The sequence below is a fragment of the Protobothrops mucrosquamatus genome, unplaced genomic scaffold (assembly GCF_001527695.2).
Source record: "Protobothrops mucrosquamatus isolate PMUCROS unplaced genomic scaffold, P.Mucros_1.0 scaffold78, whole genome shotgun sequence".
NCBI lineage: Eukaryota > Metazoa > Chordata > Lepidosauria > Squamata > Viperidae > Protobothrops > Protobothrops mucrosquamatus.
The window spans coordinates 985,595-1,012,352 of NW_015386455.1; the positions used below are offsets into that span (position 1 = coordinate 985,595).

The 26,758-nt window shown below is 38.7% G+C and overlaps 2 protein-coding genes across 3 annotated transcripts; both read left to right on the forward strand.

Annotated features, from left to right (window-relative positions):
- The first annotated feature begins 1,711 nt into the window (after positions 1–1,711).
- Positions 1,712–6,643, forward strand: ANKRD66 (ankyrin repeat domain 66). Of its 2 annotated transcripts, none has more exons than XM_015812350.1 (3): positions 1,712–2,022; positions 4,542–4,770; positions 6,156–6,643. In XM_015812350.1, exons 1-3 carry the CDS (start codon positions 1,725–1,727, stop codon positions 6,340–6,342), a joined length of 714 nt encoding a protein of 237 aa, XP_015667836.1. In that variant the 5' UTR covers positions 1,712–1,724; the 3' UTR covers positions 6,343–6,643. The 2 variants fall into 2 exon arrangements, with proteins under 2 accessions (XP_015667836.1, XP_015667835.1); XM_015812349.1 differs by having other exon boundaries at positions 1,712–1,914.
- A 2,658-nt stretch (positions 6,644–9,301) lies between these two features.
- Positions 9,302–25,747, forward strand: LOC107284262 (meprin A subunit alpha-like). Its single transcript, XM_015812293.1, has 14 exons — positions 9,302–9,732; positions 16,695–16,764; positions 16,853–16,877; positions 17,021–17,074; positions 17,874–17,914; positions 17,994–18,069; positions 18,545–18,662; positions 19,922–20,097; positions 21,023–21,244; positions 22,018–22,152; positions 22,764–22,979; positions 23,336–23,803; positions 25,343–25,510; positions 25,653–25,747. Exons 1-14 carry the CDS (start codon positions 9,302–9,304, stop codon positions 25,745–25,747), a joined length of 2,295 nt encoding a protein of 764 aa, XP_015667779.1.
- The last annotated feature ends 1,011 nt before the right edge of the window (positions 25,748–26,758 follow it).

The following is a 26,758-nucleotide window of genomic DNA, read 5'->3' on the forward strand; positions in this document are numbered from 1 at the left end:
AATCTAAGGAAAGTTTCAGTTCTGCACAATTTCAGTTCAGTGCAAATAACACCTATATATCTATATGACCTACAGAAAGGAAGATATAAATATGTGCACAAGACTGGCTCTAGGTTAAAGCAGAGCAGGCATCACTCTAGAAATGCTAAATTTTAGAACATGCCCAAGCAGAAAACATTTCTGAAAAACACAATAAAAAATGAAGCAATAACAATGTCCTTCATGAACCACCACAAGGATTAAATATTAGTAGACAACCCATGACCCATTTGGTCTTCCTTTCAGAGGTATTTCCTTACCAGATTCCCCACTGCTTTCAATTGTGACAGAACTTCTAATATATTATCTTTACTGGAAAAGTTGGGACACATTCAGAGATATATCTGCCTTGAAAATAGCCCACGTGGAACTGTACAGCACAGGCAAACATCAGCACAGGAAACATTTTATGATATTTAATGTTATATCATAAGTCGTTTTATGAAGATTTTTATGTAATAAAATGTTTTATAAAACTTGCTAAATTTCAGTTCCACAGGAGTCAGAAGTCCCAGATTTTGGACACATTATGTAAGTTAGCTCATTTGAGGTACCTAAGCTGAAAATGCCTTGCCCTATGATGCACTATTTCACTCTCTTGAAAGTTGAAAAAACAGGAGTTTTAGTAGCATATGGATTTTGCAGAATTGTTGCTATATGACAATGACTGCTGAAGAGATTAAAATCACTTAATGAGCTGTGTAGACAGGGAGAAAATGTCCAAGAAAAAAATTGTCCAGGGCTGAAAATTGTAAGCGTAAAGGTCAAACACTGGAAGAAAAAGAAAGAAAGAGGGTGCCTTTTTGAAGTTCCTAACAATACGGGAACATGGCTGGGAAAAGAGCTGAATGTGATTTTGCCTGGAGCACCAAAAGGGGGCCCTGTACGTATTTCATTTTCACGACTCAGTGCTTCATTTGAGAGGAAAAAGTAACCAATCTATCTGGTATTTTTTTCTGAATTTTATGGAAGTTGGTTTTACTGGATGGCATAGTCTTTGTGGATCCTCTCTTGCAGTGCAACTCTATCCCTTCAAAACTAAAATGTTTGTCTTGTGTTAAGAAAGGTACAGACGGTGAATTAGAAAACATTTAAGTGTAAAGAAGCAACTAAGGAACCTGCTTAGGATGCCCAGTATTTAGTGGCAGAAAGGAGGTTATCCTGCCTATCCATTACTATAAATGGAAAGGGGATTCTGCACTGCCATTGGGCAGAGCTAGAAGCACAAAAAAGGGAGAGGGGAGATAGGCGGACGGACGCTGCCCGGGTGGATCCGCTGCTGTTTGGGGAGGCAGAGCCCGTGCCCGGAGCAGCAAGTGCCGAAACTTTCCCCGGTTTCTGCAAGCGACCCCCGCTTTTTCCAGCAGAGACCATCTCACTGCTTGGAGGGCAGCTTTGCTCCTTCACTGCGATTCAGTGCCCTTCAAGCAGGGTTTCCTCCCGTTCAAGCAAAGCTTGGCGACCAGGAAAAAAAAATATTACATCACTTCAAACTATTCCTACTGTCGGAGGATTTCCCTGCTCATTCTCTCGCTCTCCGGCAGGCCGCCGTGAACGGAGGGCTCCCGAGGGCAACTCGAAGGCTTCCCTACAGGAGGAGCCAGTTTCTATAGGAAACAAGTAACAACAGACGGGAGGCCTCTCGTATCGCCCGGGAGAGGGCTCGGTCCTAATCACCGAAGGGAATGGTTTTATATCTTTTTTATGTTGCCATTAGCAGCCCGTGGAGTGGATGGCGGTACCGGCAGAAACGGGTCCGGAATTCTTTCTTCGCCGCATCCCTTAGGGACAAAAACCGGCTTCTTAGAGGTTTTGCTGGGTTGAGGAGGTCGGCGAAAGGCAGCATGACGGAGCTGCACGAAGCGGCAGCTTTGGGTAAGTACGATTTAGCGGAAGCCATCCTCTCGACCGGGCTCGCCGACCCAAATTGCCAAGACGCGGACTGGAGCGACAGAACGCCTCTCCACTGGGCGGCAGCAAACGGTGAGCCATCATGTTGGGGGACGCGCCTGCGCCAGAAGGAAACTGAAGGAAAAACGCGGGGCCCGAAAGTAACGCGAGTGTACGGAGCAAGTCGGAGCGGGTAATTTCCAGTTCAGTTTGCAGCCGCCGTATTCCCAGCCATTCGCCACGTCCTGATCAGAGCAAGCGCGCAAACTGATCGGTTAGCAAAATCATATTTCCTGGTGTAACAGAAATCAAAACGGGAGTCAAAGTTACGAGAGGCTGAGGCGCAAAAGCCAAGAACGCTGCCTATAAATGGAAAGGGGATTCTGCACTGCCATTGGGCAGAACTAGAAGCACAAAAAAGGGAGAGGGGAGATAGGCGGACGGACGCTGCCCGGGTGGATCCGCTGCTGTTTGGGGAATCAGTGCTGCGGCTAATTAGCACGGAGGGTTATTAGCGTGGCCTTTCCTTATCCCAGTTTAAGTACCTGGTGGGATAAAAGTAGAAAAGGGGTCACCAGGTGATCCTTCCTTTACTCTGCACCAGTAAAGCAACGGTTTGACAGCAGCGATGATTTCAACGTGGCATGAGGCAAAAGAATGAGAGCAGGAACCCCGGAGCTACAGTGAGGGAAAAAATTATTTGATTCCCTTCTGATTTTGTACCTTTGCCCACTGACAAAGAAATGATCGGTCTATAATTTTAATGGTAGGTTTATTGTAACAGTAAGAGATAGAATAACAACAAAAAATCCAAGAAAATGCATTTTTAAAAAGTTATAAATTGATTTGCATTTTAATGAGTGAAATAAGCATTTGATCCTCTATCAATCAGCACGTTTTCTGGCTCCCAGGTGTCTTTTATACAGGTAATGAGCTGAGATTATGAGCACTCTCTTAAAGGGAGTGCTCTTAATCTCAGCTTTTACCTGTATAAAAGACACCTGTCCACAGAACCAACCAATCAATATGATTCCAAACTCTCCACCATGGCCAAGACCAAAGAGCTGTCCAAGGCTGTCAAGGACAAGATTGTTGACCAACATAAGGCTGGAATGGGCTAAAGACTATCGCCAAGTAGCTTGGTGAGAAGGTGACAACAGTTGGTGCGATTATTCGTAAATGGAAGAAACACAAAATAACTGTCGATCTCCCTCAGTTTGGGACTCCATGCAAGATCTCATCTCATGGAGTTTCAATGATCATGAGAATAGTGAGGAATCAGCCCAGAACTACATGGGAGGACCTTGTCAATGATCTCAAGGTAGCTGGGACCATAGTCACCAAGAAAACAATTGGTAACACATTACTCTGTGAAGGACTGAAATCCTGCAGCGCCTGCAAGGTCCCCCTGCTCAAGAAAGCACATGTACAGGCAGATGTTTGCCAATGAACATCTGAATGATTCAGAGGAGAACTGGGTGAAAGTTTTGTGGTCAGATGAGACCAAAATAAACTCTTTGGCATCAACTCAACTCGCCGTATTTGAAAGAATGCTGCCTATGACCCCAAGAACACCATCCCCTGTCAAACATGGAGGTGGAAACATGCCTTGGGGGTGTTTTTCTGCAAAGGGGACAGGACAACTTCACTGCATCAAAGGGATGATGGACGGGACCATGTACCATCAAATCTTGGGTGAGAACCTCCTTCCCTCAGCCAGGGCATTGAAAATGGGTCATGGATGGGTATTCCAGCATGACAGTGACTCAAAACACGGCCAAGGCAACAAAAGAGTGGCTCAAGAAGAAGCCCATTAATGTCCTGGAGTAGCCTAGCCAGTCTCCAGACCGTAGTCCCATAGAAAATCTGTGGAGAGAGCCGAAGGTGGCTTTCAAGATGAGTTGGAGAGGATCTGCAAAGAGGAATGGGACAAAATCCCTCCTGAGATGTGTGCAAACCTGGTGGCCAACTACAAGAAACCTCTGTGATTGCCAACAAGGGTTTTGCCACTAAGCATGTTTTGTGAAGAGGTCAAATACTTATTTCACTCATTAAAATATAAATCAATTTATAACTTTATTGAAATGCATTTTTCTGGTTTGTTTTTGTTATTCTGTCTCACTGTTAAAATAAACCTACCATTACAATTATAGACTGATCATTTTTTTTGTCAGTGGACAAACGTACAAAACCAGCAGGGGATCAAATAATTTTTCTCTCACTGTATCTTCCTTTTCACTCCCATTTCACCTGTGATATTTCATGAGTTTTCCCTGGGATTAAAATGGTGGCTCTCAGGTGCTATTCTATGTCTTACAAGTACTTCACCAAGCAGCGAGAAATGCAGAGACTGTAATACTATATTTGGGGATAAGAGGACGTGGCCAGCAGCAGAACCTACATAGAAGAAGTGGCTGGATGGGGGAATCCTCTGCTCCAAGCATGTCCCCTTCCCTACCCATCTCCCAAGTCCTCAATGGAAGCGTCCTTGGGGTGCTGGGAATGGATTTTTGGTTTTGTCTGCTTTTTAAAAATTGTTCTTAGCCACCCAGAATCATGTTTTTGAGATAGCTGTCCTTGTTGCTCTAATGTCCTGTTTGCATTTTCAACAGGCCACTCAAAGATGGTAAAGCTGCTTGTGGCACATGGTGCTCGTCTGGTTTTGCGAACGGAGGCAGGTTGGACTCCAGTTCATTTTGCTGCAGAATCAGGGCGACTGGGCGCATTGAGGACACTGCACTCCTTGCACGCACCGATGGATGCCCCAGATCTCTATGGAGATGTTCCAAGAAGAATTGCAGAAATCTATGGGCACAAAGCCTGCGTCAAATTCTTAGAAATGTAAGCACGGTATTGGCAGAAGAATTAAGGCAGGTGACCTTGTAACTTTCCTTGTGCATTGGGAGTAGAGGAGCTCACCTCAGTCCAAAGTTAGAGGGAAAATGAAAATATCAAAACAATTCAAATTGATGGTATTCAAATCAGTCAATATAAAAATCTGCTTTAAAAAAAAACACCAGTCAAATCGCATATGAAAGCTCTTTGAAAATTAAAGCCTTTCTAAATGACATTAAAGGAGCAGCCAGCCAACTCTATTGTAGGAGCAGTATTCCAGAGCAGTGGCATAAGAGCTGCACCTCTCCTATTATTTTGCATTATCGGATGAAGGGACAATGAGCAGGGTTGCTGAGAATGTTCTTAAATCAACTCAGAGTGTTTTCGGCTTTAAAGCCCAAGAACTTTCTGCACAGCAGCCTTTATTTAACTCTCAGCCTTTCTAAAGTTTCTACCTTTTCCTCTATTTTCACCAAATTAATGCTACGCTAGTTTACATGGATTGCACTTATCAAATCTCCAACTGGTGAATTTCCCTGCTTCTTTTTCCCCAGTACATGTTGGGAAAGCGAACAATCAGTTGCTTTTCCTCTGTAGTAGCAGGTCTTCGGGACCTGCTCTTTCCATCAATACAGGTAGTCCTCGACTTGGAAAAGGTGATCACATGAAGCCAGAACACTGCAATCGTCACAAATAGTCAGTTGCCAAGAGTCTCAATTTTGATCACGTGACCATGGGGATTCTGCAATGGTGGTGTGAAAAACGCTCATAAGTCACTTTTCTCAGTGCCGTTGTAAATTAGAACAGTCACTAAATGAACTATTGTAAGTAGAGAAGTACCTGTACCCCTTTTTTGCCATTCCCTTCCCCACCCCCCAAAAAACCCTTCCTCATGTTTGTCACCTTCCCTTCTGATGCATCCTCTCCACATTCTAGGAGGAACTCTGCAAGACTTTAAAATCCGGAACTCTGTTCAAGGAAGTAATATATAACCCATTTGGATTGAGGATAGTAATTGTACTAACAAATCTTTATGAGTGACTTGCCCTCTGCTTTTTTTTTTTTGCCTAAATAAACATTCAGTGAAGTTGCCTTCATTGGTGTTAACCTGATATTTCTCTGTGGAGCTGAACTGAACTAATGCTAAAGCACCCATATGTATTTAAGGAATTTTCCCATATTTTGTTGCATTAGTGTCCTGTAGGGTTTGAAAAAGCAAAGCCAAAGCTCTTTTGCTTTTAATTAATTTTAGAACTGCCGTCAAGAGCGGGTTATGGTAAAGACGGATGCAAAATCCTCCAGCCTTCCAAATGGAAAGAGTCCCTTTCAAGTCGTGATCAGCCATTGGTAGCAGCTTATCCAAAACATTTTCCTCTTTCCTTTTAATCTAGAGCTGAAATAGAACACAGGGCATATTGCCAGAAGGCAAAATCAAAGGGAATCCAACTGGATGAGAAGGATGAAGCTTGGGAGCTTAAGAAGGAAGAACTTTTGAAAAGTAAACCCTTCTCTCCAAAGAAACATATGAAACACAAGATGCAGGGAAAGGATGGTGAACAACTTACTTCAAGAAAATAATGAGAAGAATGGTATATTTCAGATAAGGGGGTCTCAGCTACCTTAACTTTGTAGTCATTGAAACTCATCTATTTCATTTACTATTTTTCTTATTTTGAACTAGTTAATCACTATCTCAGTTTAAGAAATTTTTAAAAAGCATGCATGAAAAGTTCTATTTTTATATGAATTTTGCCTGATTAATTAATTTTGCATACACCTTTGTATAATATATTCATATTTTAAGCTTTCCTCTAATTTAATAATGTTTCGTACTTTATGATTACACTATGTATATCTTTGCTGTAATATTCTCTTAATATTTTTATTAACATTGGGAATATTAATATTTATTATTTTAATTTTATTAGAGTTTCCGGCCATATTTTAATTTGAAGGCGCTGCCAAAGTGTGAAACCAGGTTGCACATAGCCAAAGTGGGAAACAAAGTTGCACTAAATGCAGATGAAAATCTGTCTCTTACTTTTTAATGTGTATAAAGAAATCTTAAAGTTAATGTACATTCCCATTTAACAAATAGTCTGAAGATAAACATGAGAAAGATGTGGATAGTTTGGAATATTGTGCTTTAACAGGATAGGGTTAGGGTTTTAAATTTTTTTAAATTAGGGACATTACCTTAAGATTATTTTGATAACATATTTTGTATATAGAATACCTTACCATGAAGATAGCAAGGGCTGGGTTTCTGCATGTTGGAAGTTAATACTTCAGAAGGACGATAGGATCTGCTCTGTGTTGATGTCATATTGCTTTCATACTCGCGGCCTGATAAACAAGGTGCTTGCATAAGAAATAAGGGTCTATGATAACAAGGTAAATTTGAATTATATTCCAAACATTTGAAATCTACTGAAGTATGAAGAACTTAGGTTTAACTGGACAGCAGTTAAGATGATGATTCTACATCCATGGAAAAAGTTAGCATGAAGGACATGTTTAAATCTTCTACAGATGTATCAACTTTCTACATCCACTGTGGGAAAATCTCATCAGTATAATGCATGTGGTCAAAATCAATTTTGTTTCTTAAGATTTATATATTTACTTCTTCTAATGTTATTTCTTCTAATATATCTTACCTTTGTTTTTCCTTTGTTCTTCTTTCCCTCTATGCATTAATTGTTCTAAGGTTCATCTAATATTTGTTTTGGTATTATCATTTATTACTGCTGGTCTCACCCTGGTCACCCTTGAGATTGCTTTATTTCTGAACAGTCTTTTGATGGGTGTCAAAGCTGGGAATGCTTTAAAGTGAGTAACCATGCAGGAAACAATTATTCTAAATGCTATCAGGTAACTTGGGCAACTAAACCCAAGTTACCTGATAGCATTTAGAAATTATCTTTATTATTTCATGCTTTGGCATATTTGAAGAGAATGGTTAACTGATTGGAATGAAAGGAGAATGTATCTGCTAAACATTATGTAAGCAAAATAATAAAAAACAGGAAAAACATAAAGCTTTGTTCTGTTAATAACATTAAAAGTACCAATCACAATAACAATCTTTTCAATTGCGATTGGATCTGTTTCTATTGTCAAACATAAATTATTTGACACCTTGTTTTTATTGCTAGATTGATGATAAAAATAACTGTCCAATTATTTAGTATGTTTATTTTATTTTTTATTTATGTTTTGCTAACTAACTTTTTATCCTTTTAATAAAACATCATAATGAACATTCTTTTTAAGTTCAACACTATTAGAAAAACAGGTACACAAACTATGCAGATTTTCCCAAAGAGGAAAAAATAACATCTGGCCTTAAACTGAAAAAATCTGTAACTACATTCCTATAAATGCAATTCTCAGATATAAAAATCAAAACTGGAGTCCTTTTATGCACTATTTTTCTTTATCACCTTTCAAGGTTCACCTCTATATAACATACTATGTGAAGGACAGAATTAATCACTTCTTCACCAGCATAGTACTATTTTAATTCCAGATGTTCCCAGGTCAAATTATTAGCTTGTACTGAAAAAGACCTATATATAAAGGTGGTTCAAGGCTGTTTTGCAGTTCTCTTCAAAAATATGTTTGATGGCTTCCGGTTCCGGTTTTCGACACTGGTGGACATGCGGACAGATTCCTCTCCCCGCCGTCCGGTTTTTCTCCTTCGGAAGACCCTGGAAAGGGTCAAAAGTCGCCCTGGAGGGGCGACCACCGTTGGGGGGGACTCTTGCTGGATCGCGGAGGGGGCGGCAGCCTCTCCGTTTGATCTGCAGTAACTCCCCAGGACCGAAAAGGAAAAGAGCGGCCATTAACATGGCCCTTCACTTAGTCGAACCAGCTGAAAGCCCAAAGCACCAACTAAGCATGAAGAAGCAACTGGAGGAGTTGGGTGAGACCCTATTTTTTCTTTTTTCCCTCCCAACTACCTTCCTGTAAAAATTTTTGAAATACCCCTTTCCCCCAGCTGAATTTTGCAGCTCTTGCTCATTTCGGGAATATAAAACCAAGAAACACACACATTAAAAAAAGGAACAAGATTAAATGACTACTAACCTGGACTTGTAATATCCGGATACCTGGGCTCCCTAAAAGCTTTGTATCTGGACAAAAACTTACTGTTTTACTTTTTTATTAACCCAGGGGGAAAATGGAATGTTCTTTGTTTCCTCTTGAACCAGAAAAAAGCCCTATTTTGTATGATATTGGGGACATCTAGTGGTGAAAAGTTGCTACAACAAGTGGAATAATTTTTTTTCTGATGGGGAGATCTCTGAGACTAAAATTTGTCCTTGACAGCAACCAAAAGATAAGAACTTGAAACAGCTGGGTGGTGAAAATAGTTCTTTATAGTGGAGGTGGACAGTTATTGACTCTTATTAAAAATAGCCTCCACTAAAAGACTGTTAACATTACAGAAATGGAGGAATACCACCCACAGCTTAATGTCAAACTTATACTTGAAAAAATTCTAGAGGCTACTGAACTAATGAAGTCTACAATGAAAGACTTACATGCCACTTTAAAGCCACAAAAGACAGCTTTAACCCCATTAGAGGAACCCACACTTCAAAAAGCAGTAGAAGAAGGAACTAATAACAAAGTGGAAGAATGTCAGGAACAATCTACTCAGACCTTTAATACTCAAAGCTTGATCTTACTTAAAGACTTGACAACTACAACAGCAACAGAAACTGATCAAAGTAATGCTAAGATGGAACTTCCAGAGGATTTACGACAATACACTGAGATTTCAGATAATCTAGATGATCCAAAAACAACTACAACATCGAACATGACTATTCATCTACTTCAGTTGCAACTAGAAGAAGACCAATCTGAATGCATGATAAACACATTAACTCAGATATGGAGATTTAAACCATTGGGTCAACAATTTAACGACTGTGAAGGGACTGGCTTCCTTGATAGGCTGATGATTGGATGGTCTCACCTGTTTCAAATGATATATCCAGGAAGGAAGGGAGAGCCATTTGAGGCCCAAAAAGCTTTTTTATGGAAGCCGGCTTGGCATAAAAGGAAGGCCAGAGTTAGATTGTAAAAAAATGGTTTTCTTTGTTTGATATCTAATGGAAGAGCTTTAAACTTTATCTAATGAGCTAAGGAGACTTTAAAAGATATTATTGGATTTAATAGTTAGATTTATACCTATAAGGGAAATAAATTAGTTATTTAAATAATTGTTTTGAATTATAAATAGAAGATGGATTCAGAGAATAAAGGTTATTTTATGAGTAAGCAATTATATTAAAATGAGAATTAGAATATGATGGTGAAATAAATTAAGAATTTATTGGAATAAACAATGTGTATCTTAGAGATGATACTATTTTGTATGAATTAAGGGAACCGTGGGCCATCCGAAATCTAAACATTATTGGACAGTAAGCCAACTCAAATACTCTAATTGAAACCAGACAAAAGTTAAAAACAGGATTTGGAGATATATAATCTAAAAGCTGTTTATAATTGTTTTAAATGATTGAGTTATAACTAGCAACCTATCAATTTGAATTTGTTATAATGATTAAGAGAAACAGAGGAAAATTTTGATGATGTAAACTGATATATGTATGGATAAGCGTGTTATTGGATTATGTATTATTCAACCACCATGTTGCTTCCTTAAATACCTGAAGGTTTGTAAAAATGGAAAATTAATAAAACTTGTTATATAAAAAAAAGAAAAAAAAGAAATATGCTTGACAAAAGGAGCATCAACACAACAAAATTAATGACTTCTGTGATCATGAGAGATGGGTATGTCTCCACAGAGAAAAAAATGGGAAAAAAAGTTTGATGGATGCTTTAATCATAAAGGTTCTCATTGACTGCTGCAGAATAGATAGAAATTGAACAAGTTTATACATCAGCAGGGCTTTTCTGACACATGAAGGCCCAGTGGCTTCTGTAGACATTTCCATGCATATAAAAAAAGGAAGGGGAATTGGTATATCAAGGACAGAAATTAGGAGCAGGCAGAATATATAACTGAAGATTCTGGTCTTGAGTGCTGTCAGTTATTTTTGGTGCAGTAGAGTATTCATGGGAAGGCAGAGAAGTTCTAAGGTACACATTAGAGGCTGGATTGACAGCTTTCTATGTTTGACATAAATGCATGAAAGGTGTGGCTGGAGGGGGAGGGCACCAGTTTATATGAGAAATGACATCAAAAATCAGCCTGTCCTGCTTGAATGTCCTGGATGGGCCTGTTGAGTATTCCCACACCTCACTGGGCATAAGACCAGGTAACAGCCTAGCCTGGTGCCTTAACCACTAGACCAATGACAACCTCACCAGCTAAGAAATCCAAGCATCTTATGGTTAACCATAAAGGACTGCTTGTTGTTGGAACTTTGCCCCTTTGCCTGCCTTTTTTGGAGGGGGGTATTATGTATGATGGTAACAGGTTTCACACAGCCTTGCTTTTTTCACTATGGAAATAAATGATTGCATTACATATTACCTTGTATTTTCTCAATTGCATACCCCCACTTGTATATGTATATGTATGTATTCAATTTATATTGCCCAACTCAGAATGGCATCCATCACACCCATTTCTCCCATTTTCCCCTCAACCTTGTGAAATGCACTAAATTAAGGAAGGGCTGAGCCAAAGTTACCCAGTGGATTTCAGCTGGATTAGAGCACAGACCTTTCTAATTCTATTCCAACAGCTCATCCAAAACCTAGAAATATTTGCCCACTTGTGGGTTAACAATCAAGTAAGAATTGCCACTTCATAACAGTCTTCTGGCATTCACTGACTATTGGTTTAATTGCTTTTTCTTTTCATTACTAAATGAAACAGACAATGATTTTTGTTCTTAAGGTAAATTGCCTAGAGTGAACATCAGCTTTATCGTGAATATTGGATGGCTGTACGTTTCTCCCTTCTTGCTTTAGAAAACTCAACCAAATCTTCATTATTTCTCCTGATCCTATATTTTAACACGATTCTTCTAAAATTTAGTTTGATTGGCGTGTTATTTCAGATCAGGTAGAGGGGATATATATCGGCTAGATTGCTTACACATAGAGTCATAAAAGAAATCCAGCATGATTTCTGTGGATAGTAACTCTGTGTATTTTGCTCTCACCCAAAGCTATGACATGCTAACCACGAGCATCCAGCTTTAGTTTTCCTCTTCAGAATGTGATTGGACCAGATCAAAGGTAAACTGCACAGTACAGAAGGTGACTGAGGGTTCCTCCATGTCCTGTTATAGAATGAATTGCTACATAACTTGGAATGCTGCATCCAGTTTTGATCACCACTATACAAAAAAGATGTCAAGACTCTAGAAAGAGTGAAGAGAACAGCAACAAAGATGATTACGGGACTGGAAGTTAAACCATACGATGAACAGTTGCGGGAATTCAGTATTTCTAATCTAATGAAGAGAAACACTAGAGGTGACATGATAGCAGCCTTCCAATATTTGAGAGGCTATCACAGAATAAGGGATTGACTTATTCTCCAAAGCATCTGAGGGCAAGACAAGAAGATCCAACCTAGAATTAAGGGGAAGTTACTTGGCAGTGAGAACAATTAACCAGTGGAACGGCTTGTCTCTAGAATTTGTGGGCACTCTATCACTGGAGGTTATGAAGAAAAGATTGGATAAAAGAGATTTGTCCAGAATTTTATAGGGTCTCCTGCTTGAGCAGGGGGTTGGACTAGGTCTCCAAGGTCTCTTCCATCTTTGTTATTCCATATTCTATAAAAGAAGATTTCTCCTGTGCTACCAGGAAAGCTGTTGTGGTTTGGCATAGTAACATAATCAAGCTGTTGCAATGGTTTTTTTTTTTTTTTTTTAAAAAACTTGTCAACTTTAAGATGTGTGGACTTCATTTCCCAGAATCCTAATTGGGAATTCTGGGAATTGAAGTTCACACATCCTAAGGTTGGCAAGTTTGAGGAATGCTGCTCTGTTGATAAAAAAACCATATCACATGGCTGACTCATATTCAATTTTAATTAATTACTGTCCCAATAATTTTTACACATACTTGCCAAGCTAGGTAAGTTCCATTCTATATCCATATCATTTTATAATCATTTGAATTCTATTTTCTGCTTGTATACAGTACATTTGCTTTAATCACTGTTAAATTTATTATGATTGTCTAACCTGTCAAGATTGTTTTGAATCTTATTTCTGTCTTCTGGGATACGGGAAATAGTATCCCATCTGTTTCGTGTCATCAGCAAAACTGATAAACTTTCTCATCTATCATTAATAAAAATGTTGAAAAATACAAGTCTATGGAGATTCTCAATCATCCAAGTCATGGTTGTCCCAAAGATGCTTTTAAAAGGCAACTGGACTTTCTAGTTTTTCCCCTCTTGAAAGCGATTCTCTTCTCATTAAGAAAAAAATATGTCTTTAGAGTACTGAACTGAAGCAGCTTCTTGGATCAGAAGTGAAACATTTTCAAGGAAAAAAACCAAGAAAGTCCAGTTACCTTTTGAAAAGCACATTTGGGAGTATAAGAAGAAGATTAAATTCAAAATTCCCCTCCAATTTGGTGAGGAACCATTGATAAGCCTAGCTTTCAGGATAGTTTAATGATCATTCCATCCCGCTCATATTTAGCTTATTTTCTAATCAAGAATGTAGAATTGTAGAATAACTGGAAGGCGCCTGGGAGGTCATCTAGTCCAACCCCTTGACCAAGCAGGAGACCCTCTCCCATGTCAGACCAATGGCTGTCCAGTCTCGTTTACCATTTTTTCCACCCTTAGTACTTGCTAGCAACTCAAGGTGCCCAACACCCCAAACCCTTCCTTCTCCCCTTCTCCCCCAACAACAACTCTGTGAGGTGGGCTGGCCAGACAAAGAGAGGGAGGGAGAGGCTGGCCCAGATCCCCCCAGTCCTCCCCAGCCCAAGGCAGAACTCAAACTCACAACCTCCCCCTCACCACAAAACCCCACCCGGGCGCACCGTAAGTCTGAAGCGGCAGTTGTAAGTGCGGAGCAGCGACCTTTCCTGGAGGTAACTCGCGAAACGCAGCTTCAGCTGCTCTCCTGCAGCCGGGGCGGCCCGGGACCTGTCCGCAGAGGCTCCCCGGGACTGAGGATGAGAAGAGCGGCTGCTCACCACCTGAGTCACCAGATACTTTGTCAAATCAAATACAGTATATTATGATTACAGCATTCCTTCAATCTACTAAGTTATCTGGTCAAAATATGGGTACAGTTAATCTGGAAAGATATGTTCACTTCTGATAATTATTACATTATTTTCAAGATGCTTACAGATGGATGCCTTTATGATCTGTTCTGGAATTGTCACAAATATAGTTGTTAGATTGAGTGGCTTACAGTTCCTTAGTTCTTATTTCCTCCTCTTTTGAAAGATAGGGATATTTGCCTTTTCCATTCATTTGGCCCTTCATCTCTCTAGGAGTTTCCAGAAATACTTCCATGGTTCCATATACATGAATGTTTTATTCATGGAATTTATAAACAGCTTCTTATATATTTCATTACCAAAATGAAACCTTTTTCTAGACTACCAATAAATGATTTAGATGAGGCAATAGAAGGGGAATGCATCAAATTTACAGATAACACCAAACTGGCAGGAATAGCCAACACCCCAGAAGATAGACTCAAGATCCAGAAGGATCTCCACGGACTTGAACATTGGGCCCTATCTAATAAAATTGTAGAGAAAAGTAAGATTTTACACCTAGGCAAGAAAAACCAAATGTACAAGTACAAATTAGGTGAAACTTGGCTCAATACCAGTAACTACAAGAGAGATCTTGGAGTCCTAGTGGATAATTACTTAATTGTGAGTCAGCAGTGTGCTGCAGCCACCAAAAGAGCCAATGCAATCCTAGGCTGCATTAACAAAGTGATAGAATCAAGATCACATGAAACGTTAGTACTACATTATAAGGTCTTGCTAAGACCACACTTGGAATACTGCATCCAGTTTTGGTCACCACAATGTAAAAAAAGACGTTGAGACTCTGGAAAGAGTGCAGAGAAGAGCAACAAAAATGACTAGGGGACTAGAGGCTAAAACATATGAAAAATGGTTGCAGGAATTGAGTGTGTCTATTCTACTAAAAAGAAGGACTGGGGCGACATGATAGCAGTGTTCCAATATTTGAGGGGTGCCACAAAGAAGAGGGGGTCAACCTGTTTTGCAAAGCATCCAAAGCAATGGTTGGGAACTAACCAAGGAGAGAAGCAACTTAGAACTAAAGAGAAATTTCTTGACAGTGAGAATAATTAATTAGTGGAATGGCTTGCCTTCAGAAGTTGTGGATGCTCCATCACTGGATATTTTTAAAAGGAGACTGGACTGCCATTTGTCTGAAATGGTATAGAGCAGACATGTCAAACACAAGGCCCGGGGCCTGGATGCGGCCCGCGAAGTGGTTTCATGTGGCCCGCGAAGCCATCCTGGAAACAGTGAGGGAACGGCCCCCGCTGCCTTGGCCCTGGCCCAGGCCAGCCGGGCGCCAATGTACAATTTTGTGGTGGCCATCTATGCTGAAACGCATTCAGTCTTAGTTTCACAAGACCGTCTGGAAACAGTGAGGAACCAGCCCCTGCCGTGTCGGCCCTGCCCCCTGGGTGCATGCTGGGGAGGTGTCACCCTTTGTGAGGAATGAAGAAATGCACCATCACCTGGAAGTGGCCAGCAAATGGCCTTCACCTACTTCACATATCCGGCTTGATGGGCTCCGGGGGAGGGGTTTCAGCAAGCTCTTCCAGTGGGCTATGCCTTGGCGTTTGCCCTGGTCCCACCCCCTTCTGCCAGAGACTCTCAGATCTGTCCCACTCCTGCCCAGGCCCCCACAGGCACCCTTGACGCAAATGATGTAGAGCTGGCCATGCCCACCCAGTAGGCCACACCCACTCCAGCCATGCCCACCCTGGCCACACCTACTCACCCCCCTGAGGACAACCGCAATGCTGATGCGGCCCTCAATTAAATTGAGTTTGACACCCCTGGTATAGAGTCTCCTGCTTGAACATGGGGTTGGACTAGAAGACTTCTGAGGTCCCTTCCAGCTCTGTTATTCTGTTAAGTGAACAATGTCCTAAGCAAGGAACTACCAACTCAGACAAACAATCTAACAGTAAAGAAGAGCCTAATTAAGGAACCACCAAGAACATTTCCCGCACTAACAGAGCAAGTCAGTAGTATATATAAAAAGACGGCAAAGCCAACTCCCTCCTATAACTGATTATGTCCCCTAACTTGATAATGAAAGGTCTGCAAGAAAAAGCACCAAGTTCAGAGAACACCAGGGTCCCCACAGTTCAACTCTGAGCTACAAACATCTCTTCTGTCAGTTTCAGTATTCCCAATTAGAGGTATTTATAGAGAAAGTGAATCTTTGTATAAATGTGTTTTGAAGTATTTATTTCCTACAAATGTACAACTCTGGGAGGGAGATGGCCTTATCGAAATCTTTCAGGTTATCTTTAAGATATGTATGTACATGTAGGCATCCTTCCTCTGTGCTCCTAAAGCTCTAAATCTTAAAGGATTTGTCTGGTTCACTATTCTTTCAGAGGAATGCCCTTCCTGAGTTTCAGGCTGGCTGTTACAGTAATTATCTGACTGACAGGTTTAGGGCTCTTTGTTACATTGTTCTGTCTTTTACATTGTTTCTCTCAGCTATGGACAAATTACATTTTGTTGATTCAAGAAGTTGACAGGGAATATATAAATAAAATAATTGTTTAAGTTGATTTCCTTCTCAAGAGTATAATTAGGAAATAATAAGATGAATTAAATGTTAACCTATAGTTGCTTAATTCTTAATTTTCTCTGACACTGCATAAAAAGACCGGAAATTTACAGACTATTTATGCCATGCCCTCAATCATTCACAGCCACTTCAAAATGTCTTTACCTCAGCTCCTGTGCCTGGCAACACTGCTGACTGTCTCTTCCACTTTTACGGTATGGTACTTCCCTAGATGCTTCCTGACTTGATATAATACTATTTTATTTTCCTTGATTTTCTAAAAATGTCCAATTGCCATTGCAGATCAAGAGGACAGCAGAACATGAAGGTAAATCAAAACAAACTCAAAATGAAATAAATGAAATAAAATAAAAGAATATCTTTTTCTAAGGTGGAAAGCATACAGTCTGAAATAATGATCTGTAAAGAAGTATATATTTGATACTAATACACTATTTATTCATTTAAAAGGGTACTCCTTGGATGAAGGAAAACCTAGGAAAGGCATCCCTGAAATCAATGCAGGTAAGTAAATATTGTACGTATGTGTATTATATAAATCGAAAAAACCCCAAACACATTCTTGGGATCCACTGATATTAATAGAAAAGAGTAGGCCTGTAGAACATCAAAACAGAACAAATCAAGATAGCATGTTAGTTTCATCCATTGGTGGTGAGATCTGGAAGGACTGTCTGGTCTGATGTGAAGTTTTGAGTACTACAATATTGAATCCAAATGAGTTCTGTCACTGCCAAAAACCCACAAAAAATTAGAAGCAGCGTAAGAGAATGAGGAAATTGGAAATGTTTAGTCTGGAGAAGAAAAGTTTAAAGGAGCTATGACTGCATTCTTCATGTTTATGAAGGGATGTCACATAGACGAAGAGCTGATTTGTTCTCTGAGGACAATTTTGGAAAAACAAATACACTTGACTTGCATCCTTAATTTCTTCTCTCTCTTCTCCACTGATCATATCTCCCTCATTATCACAATTATTTTCCTTCATACCCATTACATTACAGTATGCTCTGAAAGACTGTTTACAATAAATGACCCTACATCAGTGTATGACTAATGACATCCAATATATGTCGATTCACTCTGTTGTGTCCAGTAAAAAAAATGTTCAAGCTAAATATCTGTAGGAATTGCAGCAAAAATCCAGACTGATTCCTAAACATGGACATGTTAAATAGTAAACAGGAAAAAATTCTATCAAATGCTGGGTGTTTATCTATGTGTCTAAGATTTAGAGAACAATAACCTGTAAAAATTTCTTAAATAATGCTTTGTCCTTAACTGTTGTTCATTCCACATTTAGCAACAGGAAAGAAGTTCTTTGAAGGCGACATTATCATGCTGGTATGTAAGGTTGATCTACTTTTTATAAAGAGATTAGAAAATAAACTTTTAAAAAAATATAGTTTAATTTTCTTAACAGCTTGACAGAAATGCACTGAGGAATGACTCCTATAGATGGAAACTTCCAATTCCATATAAAATGGGCGCCAGTATAGGTAACAAGACATTTTCTGTTCTAGAACACTAGATTAATTATTAGTTTGATGGATACAATGGATTAAGCAGTAAACTCCAATAGAGGGCAAATTTAGTGGATCATCTGCCCTCTTCCCCCTGCAACTCCCTAAAAATGTTCCTTCAGAGCTCCCTTCCTTAACTGAGTCCTCACTTCCTCTTGGGCTTCAATTTCAATGTTTCCAGCCAGCTCTTCCAGATGTCAGGCTTTTTAGTAGATAAAGACAAAATCTCCTTGAGTCTGACCCATTAGCTATTTCCATGTAACCTTCTTGGCAGCAATACGGAAGTGGTTTGCTTTCTTCCAGGATGTTTCTAGTCTAGCCCTGAAGAGAGGAAGGAGCACTGAGTGAGAAAGAGGTTTCTAGCAATGAAACACAATTATCTAATATTTCTAAATAGCATTGATCTCATTTGCCTGGATAGGAATATAAAATAGGCATTCTTTTCTTTCAGACCTGAATACCAAGGGCGTCATATTGCAAGCATTTGAGATGTTTCGACTCAAATCTTGCATTGACTTTAAACCCTATGAAGGAGAGAAGTCCTACCTCCAATTTGAAAAGCTGGCTGGGTAAATTTATTCAAACAAACAAGCTAACGTCATGACAGAAAGCTGTTGCATTTAAATAATTATTGCCCACAGTTAAAGTACACAAAATGATACTGTATTCCTTCCCTCGTTCTTTATTGAAACCTAGTATAAAACACAAGCTAGGCCTTTTCCTCTTGACATTCTTTGACTACCATATTTCAAGGCTGGATCAGGTTGTGTGTCCTTGATTTCACTGAAATGGTTTATTACCAACAAGAAGAGGAAGCCCTTTTGCATGCCCTTCTTGTCATCTGGATAGTCTCCACCTATTTATTTGCATCATCTGGCATGTTTCCCTTGAGGTGCCATTTAGTCTGCAGTGTAGCCTATTGGGATATCAGTGCATCCAGGGAAACTTATTTCCTGCTTGTTGCCAGAAGGAATAGTAGATTTGCTCTTTATCTTCCCCAGGTTGCATATTGCAGTTCCAGTTGAGATCACAGATAGCTTACTGCGCACAGAATCTCAAGTTTGGGGCTGCACACTGCTTTATTAGGAAAACATGTAGGTAAATCCTAATTATCATGAAGGAGATTTCTAGAATTCCTGACATGCTAGCATTTTACAAGGTTTCCTCCCTGGGTTGCTTAGCATAAATAATTCATCGCACCCCTCGTCCCCCAATAAATATTATACCTCCATCTGCAAATAAGCTACACTGTTTTTTTTATAAACAACACTGAGCTCTTCTGCAAGATCTTGATTTAGGGACATGCAATAAATAGTCCTTTCCCATCCTCCCATTGGATCACATGGATTATTAATAAACATGAATGTATATGTTAGTAAACCTGTATATCTTAATACCTAAATGAGAAGGGAACCAAGTTAGAGACTCCTGTTGACTAATTCTGTTCAGGTGACATCATCCTTCCTTGCCATCTATGTGAGGCTAATGTCTAAGCAAAGAAGCCTTTGAATATAGACACTTTCCTGCAAAACATGAATGTTCGATATAAGTCCTGTTTATTAAGGCTTGAATAGCCCTATGATCTTCTGCCTATTAAGAACTATAAGAATAGGTATCATCAAGGGTTTGCATTTGGTTGATATAAAGCAGCATCAATATGTTTTTTTTAATGGATAACTTAGAAAAGTAAGATGGTATCCTATGTGGCGGATGGGGGACCTCTCACTCTGCTATCATTTGGCTCTTGTAGGCTAAATGGCTTTGTGTTTATATTAGTTGTCGTATTAAATCAACTGTTTTGATGAATGAACATACCATGGTAAAACAGATGCTGGTCTTATGTGGGAGATCTTCAGGCTGGCCAGGTCGTTTCTATTGGATCAGGCTGTGAATATAAAGATATTGTGGAGCATGAGGTCCTGCATGCCCTTGGATTTTTTCATGAACAGTCACGCACTGATCGAGACGACTATGTTAAGATTTGGTGGAATGAAATCATTGATGGTAAGTGGAAGGGACAGAAAAGATACTAGGAAGATTTGGCGCCTTTCAAATCTTTCATGCCCACTTTGGATTCTTACTACTTCAGATAATTTCAGCTAGAAATCATCTCGTTCAATTTGATTTTAGAAAGTATTACTTATCTTATAATTATTAAAAAAGGATATTAATCCTATCATAAGGCAGTAATGCCACATGTCTCAGGCAAGGAAAAAAACAGACTGACCTGTGTATTTTGGGCCTCTTACTTGCTTCAAGAGAGGATGAACAATTCTGTGTTTTTCTTATCTAAAAGACAATTCCTAAATCTCAAAGATAGATCTATCAATATCTGTTCCAATTAATAGAGAGAACAGAAAGCCACAGGGCCACAAGGCTAAAGAGGCACAAAAGGTAGATTCAATACAATGCAACAACATTGTGCATTAAGTATAGACCAATCTACAAATCTGTATGTGATGTTATTTATCACTTAATTATTCAAGAATAAATGTACTGTAGGTTGAGGACTATTCCCAAACTTTAAATCTCATTTTCTAAGAGGCTATATAAAACCATGCACAGCATAATAGTCTACTATTCTTTGGATCAAATGTCTCATTGGTAAACTCAACATATCTAACTGCCTTAGCTTTCAGGTATTAAACAAAAAGCCAACCCATTACTGAATTCTGTTTGCTCTTTGGAACTTAAAATGCAACAACAACAAATTAATTCACCTAAAATTGCAAAGCAATTTCCAATGGATTCTTATAAATATTAAATAAAATATAAGGGATGTGATGAAACCAACTGATAAATAATGTATTAGGGATGAAGTTGTACAAGTTAGATCTATTATAAATGATTGCCTCCTTAATTGTTTAATAAAAATATTAAACTATTAATTGTCAAACTTGCCTGATAGCTTTGGTATTTTCTTTCCTAGGTCAGGCATATAACTTTGACAAATATAATGACAGTTTCATTTCTGATTTAAACACTCCATATGATTATGAATCTGTCATGCATTATGGAGCTTATTCATTCAATAAGAACAGTTCTGTCCCTACAATTACAACAAAAATTCCAGAATTCAACAACATCATTGGGCAAAGCAAGGATATGAGCAAGATAGATGTAGAAAGGCTTAACCGCATGTACCATTGTGGTAAGTTTATTCTATTTTACTCAACTTTTTTATGCTATAGTAATGGTAAAATCTTACATCTTAAATATTCATTAACATCAAAGAACAATTAACAACTAAATCTATTACTTTATATTAGATTAGGAATAGATCTATGAAAACTACAGGATTGAAAGCACAAAGGTGTTTTGGGGTTCATCAGAATGCAGACCCATTGCACCCATTGCAATTTTTAAGCCTTGTATGTCTTTTCCCAAGATCATACAATATCATACAACATGTCTTTTCCCAAGGAATCTTTCAGACGCTTCTAAGCATAAATTATCCTAATCAATCAATCATCTTTGAAAAGGACCGGAGGAAGTTAAATTACCCAAGGAACTAATATACACACTGTTTCATTGAACAACCAGCAATCTTACATAATTGGGGAACACCCAACCTGTGGCTTAAGATTGCTTGTGACCCTGAAGCAGAAAGGATCAAATGACTATTAGTCCCCACTTAGTGCTCCAGCATCCTCTGATCATTTATGGCCTCTCAGCTACTTCACTACATCCTATAAAACTATTGGTTCAGAACACTTATAGCATATAATGCTATACTAATACTCGCTCATATGGAGCTGAGAATGGTTCTAAATTAAGCTATCCTAACAAGATAGTTTTCATGATGTTTTAGTTCTCTAAAGGAGCTCAACACTAATTTGGGAAGAAATTTGTTAGGCAGAACAGAGGCCTCTCTTATTTGCATTTAGATTACTTTAACCTGAAATGTGGGGATATTTCCTGCAGCTTCCAGTCTTACCCTCCTTGACCAATGTTCATTTGAGTCCATCAGTATCTGTGGTATGGTACAAAACGGAAGAGACAACAAGGACTGGGAACATACCTTGACTACAAGTCGGGATAACAACAACCACTGCTTAGGTAACATACTAGCGTGTAATTTAAATGGATGAGAGTGGCTGTACAACTGGAAATAATTTGATAATGAAATCCAATAGGGAGGATATAGCATATGAAAAAAGAGAAAATTTAAAATGTTAATTGTATCCAAAGTGTTAATATGTGACAAAGTAATCAGTAATGGAAATCTACTTATGATGAAAGATATATTTTTTTCTTATTATGTTCCTCCTGCAAATATATGGACATCAAAAAAAATTGTATGTTGTGGGCAGAAGGAGTAACCTTGAGGATCAGGAGGAAGAGCCACAACCAAGGCAATGGTCAAACAAAAGAAATCTGATCTGTGGCACAAATGCAATTTGAGAAAGTATTTCAGAATTGACCCTTCTCAGTTTTCAGAAAGAGGGAAGGAGAGGGAAGCATATTCAGATCTGCAAAACTGATGCCAGCCCTTTGAAGTAGACAGGGCTAGAAAGCCAAAGTTATGAATGCTAATATTACTTTTATTATAAGATTACAGTAACAGAATTTCACGAGTGCCTCAGTTTAAACCCAGTGAAATCCTGCACAGTTGTCCCAAAATGAATCATGGTCCACAGGACATTAAATCATCTTCATCTACTTTACAGAGAAAGAGTACGTTATGAGCTTCGATACCACAAAAGGCCTTTCAGGTGAAGCAGCCATTTTGGAGTCCCGTATTCTTTATCCAAGAAGAAATGAGAAGTGCCTACAATTTTTTTACAAATTTGATGGCAGTCCAAAAGATGAGCTGATTATATGGCTTAAAACTGATGATGGTACTGGAAATATTAGGAAGTCAATAAAACTGAAAAGCATCCATGGTAAGTTCTCAAGTGACCTTTGAAGATTTACTTCAAAGATTCAACTTTTATCTTTACTACTAAGCAAAATTTGGAACACACCTTGACAAAATTGTTGCTTCTCTGAGGTCAAGTAAAGGGCCTCAAACATTATTCATGGTATCCGTGTAATGCAATCCTATGGCGGAGGGCTTTCCAGCTTTTTTAAATGCACAATTGCTTCATTAGCTCTTTTAAGTTATAGTAATTTTGTCCTCATATCTTCCTCACTTTACTTCTGCTACATATCACTTTGAGATCATCGCAGGGAAAGTAGCATGAAATGGGTTGAATATGTAAATGAATCAAATATTAGATTTTCCCCTCTCCCCTTTCAGGTGATGGAGAGAAGCAGTGGAACTTTGCAAACATTCCTTTCAACAGCCAGACCAAATTCCGCTATGTTTTTCATGGCCTTAAAGGAGACCCACAACATTCCAAGGGAGGAATTCACATTGATGATGTAACTCTGACTGAAACACAATGTCCTACCAGCGTTTGGCAGATAAGAAACTTCACTTCCATTTTAAAAAGTTCCTCAAAAGGAGATTATCTGCCAAGCCCCATCTTTTATAACTCTGAGGGCTATTGCTTTGTGCTCAGTCTTTATCCCCGTGCTCCAGCCAACTCAAATGGAGATTACCTAGGAATCATGTTTTCTTTATGTAGTGGCAAGGATGATGGAGCATTAGAGTGGCCAGCTGGGAACAGGCAAGTGACATTCACCATAGTGGATCAAGATCCTGACGTCACCCAAAGGATGTCAGCAAGCCGAAGCTTTGTTACAGATCCCAACCAGCGTTTCAGTAAGTCTAAGGGGTGTTTGGGTTGTGCAGAATTGACTGTTTTCTCTCTTATTTAGTCATAACTAGATAGATTAAAATCAAATAGTATAGATTAAAAATCAGAATTATTGGAGATATTGTAGCATCAGTAGGACAGAACTTTCAGTTTTGGAACGCTAGGTTAGCAGGAGGAAGCAGCTCTAATTTTGTGCAGAATAGAACTCAACTATTGTATTCTATACCTCTTCCTCCATTTCTAATTTACTGAGTGAAATCCAATCTAAGGAAATGCTACAAATTCTTGGATTGGTGGTAAATTTGAGACAATCCCTAGAACCTATGACATATTTAAGCGACAATAAGATGTAAAAAAATCAGGCATAAAAGTATTTTTAGTTGGCACCTGAAAATAAAACAAAATGTTAGGCACCTGGAAATGTATCTACTAATAGTATTACAGGCTACTTTATTAATTCCCCCATCTCCCCCTTTTGGAAAAGCAGGTGCTTTCAGACCATGGCAATAATTGACTCAAAGTTTATTAGTAGCATTTTAAACGTCTCTGAAAATAAATTAGCATCTTGACATATCTGTATTCCCTGGCAAAATATAATGCAGACACAATCATAAACAAGATGCCCTGTCTGAGCCACTTTGTATAACATATAAAGCTTGCTTGCTTATTTGTTTGTTTGTTTGATTTCTATAGCCATCCATCTCAGCAAAAGAATTTGGGTGGTTTGCAATTCAAATACACATATTACAATTAAAATCTTAAAAACATTTTAAAACAATAAAAACAATGAAAACATTTAAACACTAAAAAACATTAAAACATCTAATTTGAGTATATACAAAGCAAGGCATCTGGTCTCTTAAAAATAAAGCCAAGAGGCGGAGCCTTTGTGGCATGTAGTGTTCCAGGCTCAAATTAGTGTATATATGTAGTGTATATACTCAAATTAGATGTCTGTATAGGGAGCATAGCCAGGTCTATTAAAGCTTTAAAGAAGGTTAACTGGATTGGGGCCATTCTAATCTCTGAAGGGAGGATGTTACATAGAGCAGGGGCTGCTGCAGAAAAAGCTCTTTTTCTAGCCCCTATCAACTGATATTCTTTGGCTGATAGGATCTGCAGCATGCCCATTCTATTTGATCTAATTGGACAGGTAGAAACTCTTGTAAAAAGGTAATTCCTCAGCTACCCTGTTCCCAAGCCATGTAAGACTTTATAGTTAATCACCAGCAGAACCTATAATGAATGTTATGGTAACTAGACCAAGATCACTTTTTTCAAAAATTACCCTGGAGAAAGAGAAAGCTTACTAACACAGACTTTATAAAACAATGTAGGGAGGACAACACTCCCCTCCCACCACCACTGAAGCAAAATTATCTTAAATTCCAAATAGAATTTAAGCATGTCTATTAAAAAATGTTGGATGGAATGTTGTGCCTGGTTATTTGAATCTTATATAACCTACTAAAACTATTGGAGGTTGTATATTTAAACTATTGATCCATTTCAGTTTATTTATGTTTGTTTATTTTGCTTGACAGATGGCAAACTTCTTTGGGATAAGGCTGATATTACTGGAATTTTTGATCCTTTGTATAACACCCACGTAGGTCCAAAGTTGGGTTGGCGTTACATCTTGCCATATAGTGAATTGTATCGGAGGAATTTTCTTAAAAATGGCAATCTTGTCGTTTTGGCAAATTTTGAAGGTAGATTCAAAATTTTATTCATTTTATTTTATTGAAGTCTTTAAAAAATATAGCTGTATACAGGAAGATTTAAAATATTCAAAGCAGAGTTGCTTTGTCTGAGTTTGAATTGTCATTGGTTTGCCTACTTCTCCTATCTTAGTTTTAGAAGTAGTTTTTATTGAGATGTTCTTTGAAAAGGCTGCACATCTTTTCAATATGTGTAGTTTTAAGGTGGGAAGATTTCAAGATAATTGATTCATTTTAAAGAACTTAGCCCGGTTAGGGAATATAGCGAAGTCCAATAAGTACCACATTTTCCTGGTAAAGAAAAAGCTGATATTTGGACTATATGTGGTAGCAGAGCTGTAGCAGCAACACCAAGGCCAGGCACATACTGTATCAGGACAGAACAGTCGAGAGAATAAAAGTCCAACACCACGGAATGTCTATATTGGACTCAGAAGGAGACAGGAAGCCCAGATAGAAATCGAAGAATGGACCGTGGGATCAGAGCGATAAGGGGAAAAAAATGACAGAAAAAAAAATGGACAGAGTATATGGAGGTGGTTTGGCAGGTATTTTAAGCAGAAAAAGTAGATAAGAGCACTGAGAGCTTTTGGGTTTGATGTGATCAGACTGTTGTATAAATGTCATGTTCCGACAGATAAAACTCTTCAAAGAACTTCGAGGCATTGTCTTTATTAAAGAATCTTTATTTTGAGTAGCATAACATCGGCACTGCATAATCGAAGCCAAAAACTGAATTCCCCTCCCCTGAGCACATACTATGCACAATTCCCTCCTCCAATTAACAGTCATAAATCACATTCCCCAATTAGTTTAAAGCATGGGCTTTCCCTCCAGCTCTCCAGCCCACCAATTCTTATCATCTCTTATTTAAATAACCTAGATTCTCACCCTAGGTTCAGTATTATTATGTCTAGCTGAACTCTCATGCACATCCCCCCCTCCTCAGCATCATCTAACTCTAAAAGCGAAAAGAAGACAATGGCTACATCTCCATCTGTTGTCAAAGCAAAAACATCCGATGTTAGCAGCATTGACAATAACTCTGATAGGTATCAGATGAGAAGGAGCAACTTGGAGCAAAAGACAGAATGGAGAGAGGATGAATTGCATACATTTTTGATGCAATTAATGTGAGGAGCGAAGGGAATCCCACAAGGGACAAAGAACATTGTTTTTGGTAAAAGCAAGCTCAAACAGTGCTCAGCACAATGTGTGGAATCCTCAATGCAAGATCCA

Bases quoted from the DNA above. Each gene is read 5' to 3' on its own strand.
- ANKRD66 (XM_015812350.1), top strand. From the start codon at position 1,725: ATGGTTTTATATCTTTTTTATGTTGCCATTAGCAGCCCGTGGAGTGGA. The intron at 2,023-4,541 runs GTGAGCCATCAT...CATTTTCAACAG, and splicing joins CCACTGGGCGGCAGCAAACG to GCCACTCAAAGATGGTAAAG. The intron at 4,771-6,155 runs GTAAGCACGGTA...CTTTTAATCTAG, and splicing joins TGCGTCAAATTCTTAGAAAT to AGCTGAAATAGAACACAGGG.
- LOC107284262 (XM_015812293.1), top strand. From the start codon at position 9,302: ATGAAAGACTTACATGCCACTTTAAAGCCACAAAAGACAGCTTTAACC. The intron at 17,075-17,873 runs GTAAGTAAATAT...TTCCACATTTAG, and splicing joins CATCCCTGAAATCAATGCAG to CAACAGGAAAGAAGTTCTTT. The intron at 17,915-17,993 runs GTATGTAAGGTT...TTTTCTTAACAG, and splicing joins AAGGCGACATTATCATGCTG to CTTGACAGAAATGCACTGAG.